Raw genomic sequence first — 3,126 nt, forward strand, 5'->3', positions numbered from 1 at the left:
AAATGAACAAAATAAATATATTCAGAGCCATGATTCTTAAACCTAAAATGTTAGACTTATATATTTATATATATAGCTTTATACATCAATGTAAAAATTTAATAAAAACATAAATATATTATGATAGAAATATTGATTATATTATATAATTTATTTAATTTTTTAGATGATATGACAATATCATTAAGGTAATATTATATATATATATATATATATATATATTACATTATTGCAAATATATTCTTTTATATTGAGAAATTATTATTTATTTTGAGCAATAAGTATTTATTTTTCACGTGATGTTATATTTTTACAAGATGTTAGTCTAATCCAGAATAAATAATAGTAACACAGTTTAAATCATAATTATAATAAGATAAGTGCATAAATGTGATATAAAATGTGTAAAATTAAAATGATATTATGACTTAATACATATTATATATATATACTAATATTTTAAAATATAAGAGTTCGTTATATTATGAAAAAAAGCTTTTTTTTATTAAACGACGTGTATATATAATAAAATGAGCGAACGCACAGTGAACGGTGAAGAAGTTAGATTTAAATTTTATTATAATTATATTTGTAAACATAATATTAAATATCTTATTTATTAAAGATCACATAATAATATTTTTCTTAAAACTATATTTTCAATTCCTGTATATATTATGCTTTTTGTTTTTAGATCAATTTCTCTTATATATATCCCATATACTCGGAGGGTTTTAGTTGTACAGAATATGAACATTCGCGTCACCATTTATACAATGATTTAACAAAATTGTGTAGTGATTTTCATAATAAAGTAACAAGTTATAAAACTACTTATTACTCTTTTATTTAGAGTTGTAAAGTTCTTAGTCTATATTCACATCATATAAAAACATAAGGTAAAATGTTTAATAAGGGAGAATGTTGTAAATACTTTTATTACAAGGTAAAAAATAATATAACAGATACTTTTGATTTAAATTGTGGTGATACTAATGATTGTCAAGAAAAATTAAGAGAACATATACTGAAGAATTTTGATGCAAGTATATCTGATGTATGTATAAACTCTTCTATCAATGTTGATAAAAATACAATTAATATATTTGATAATCTTGATGAACTTGTTAGCAGTTCTAATAAAATCTATTATGGTCATAAAAACTATTCGGACCTTCAAGCACTTATAGGCCGTATGAAATTCGTAGAAGGAAGCAAATTTAATAATCGTGAGTGTATTAGATTATTATTGAAAAAATATTATGGTTATTATAAAAATTATGTGAAAACCGAACTTAAAGATAAAGCTATAAATTCTTACCTCACTTATAATGATAAGTGCATTAATGGAATATTGAATGTAGTGTCAGGGACGAATGGAAATATACAGGAAGCAGAAGGACAAACATATTTTGCTGAAGTTAGAGAAGCACATACAGATTTTGCTTCAGGTACTGGTACATGTATAGGTTTTTCATCTTTTGCAAACTTAGAAATTGCATTCATTTTGCATAAGGTGATAAAGGAAATTCATTTAATAAATTTATGTTGTATTATAATTTATCTTATAAATAATTTAGAAATATTGATATAAAATAAATGAATAACATATAATAATATTATTGAATTTTTTATACATTATACCCCTTATTTTTCATTTTTATAACCAAGAGTAAGGAGATTAAGGAAAAAATTTAAAAAAATTACAAAAATAATCTGGATCTTATGGACACATTTGATTTTGAATACAAAAATTCAGTTGATGATAGATATAAAATAGTATATAGTTAAATTAATATAACCAATAAATGTGGAATCTTAATTATGGTTTTTGTTTTATTTTTTATAAAGAATACAAAAAATGTTATTTTTGTATAAAGAAATTCAGTTATATGAATTTGCTAATATGATATAAAATCAATAAAAAGAATTCATTATCTTAGTTATTTACAATAACAAATGCAATTTTGATTTCTACTTATTTATTCAAGAGGAAACAATAAATATATTTAGTATAGGAAAAATAAATAATATATAAAAACACATTGTAAATGATAGGATATAATATTTTTATATGAATATACTTCTATAATTAAATTATATATATTAACATTCATCATTATTTATAATTTGATGTGTCAATTATTGTACATTAACTCGAATAAAAACATGTTATGAAGAAATTAATTTAAAAAAGAAAATAATAAATATATAATAAAATGCAAATTTCCAGAATGAATAAGAAAAAGCAATTAAAATAAGAATATAATTTGAATATATATATATTGAAAAAATCAATCGTACATTATGTTTAATATTTCCATTAAAATTACGATTTCTGATTATTATAAAATTATACTTATATCTCATAAAGCTTAAGGCATATCGAATACATTATATATTATATAAAAATATTTATGCTAAATACATTTTTATCACTTGTAGGATATAATTACTTCTATTTTATCATTACTCCGTGTATGAGCTTTTGAATTAATTCTACATTTTATAATGAAAGGCTATTGTATAATAAATAAAGATTTTACATCAGAAATATAATAATTAATAAAAATAATATTATTATATAAATATGAATAATATTTTTTGTAATTATGAATTATAATATAGTATATATTATTATTTATTATAAATTACTTATTACAATACATTATTAATAATTGTCAATTTCATAGAATCAGATTATTACAGGTTATAATTTACAGAGTTTTAAATATAATCGAAAAATCATTTTGTTTTAATAGAATTCTTACATTTAATCGAAAGATAAGATATTAAAAAAAATATATATCTATTTATAATACTTCAAAAATGAATTCTACGCATAATCGTCGTAAATATATGCTATGAATATATACTATTACTTATATGTATTGTAATATAACGGCAAATATATAGATTCAGCAAATTTACACATAGAACCTCATTGATAAAGGAAAATGATGTAATGGAAACAAGAAATATAGGGAAAAAATGTATTATATATAATATTATTACATTTATAATAGCACTTTCTCAATAAAGATGTTCTAAATATATAATTATATAAAAATAATATATATTAATATATAAAGGGAAAAAAATAAAAAGTCCATAATATGCACGAAT

General features: G+C 19.5%; 1 protein-coding gene across 1 annotated transcript; it reads left to right on the forward strand.

Annotated features, from left to right (window-relative positions):
- Window positions 1-904: 904 nt before the first annotated feature.
- PGO_001065 (hypothetical protein) lies at window positions 905-1,594 on the forward strand (the record flags this gene model as incomplete). The annotated part of the gene is made up of 1 exon (XM_028690884.1): window positions 905-1,594. One exon carries the CDS (start codon window positions 905-907, stop codon window positions 1,592-1,594), a length of 690 nt encoding a protein of 229 aa, XP_028546685.1.
- Window positions 1,595-3,126: the final 1,532 nt, after the last annotated feature.

This window comes from Plasmodium gonderi, assembly GCF_002157705.1.
Source record: "Plasmodium gonderi DNA, contig: Pgo-contig_106, whole genome shotgun sequence".
Lineage (NCBI taxonomy): Eukaryota > Apicomplexa > Aconoidasida > Haemosporida > Plasmodiidae > Plasmodium > Plasmodium gonderi.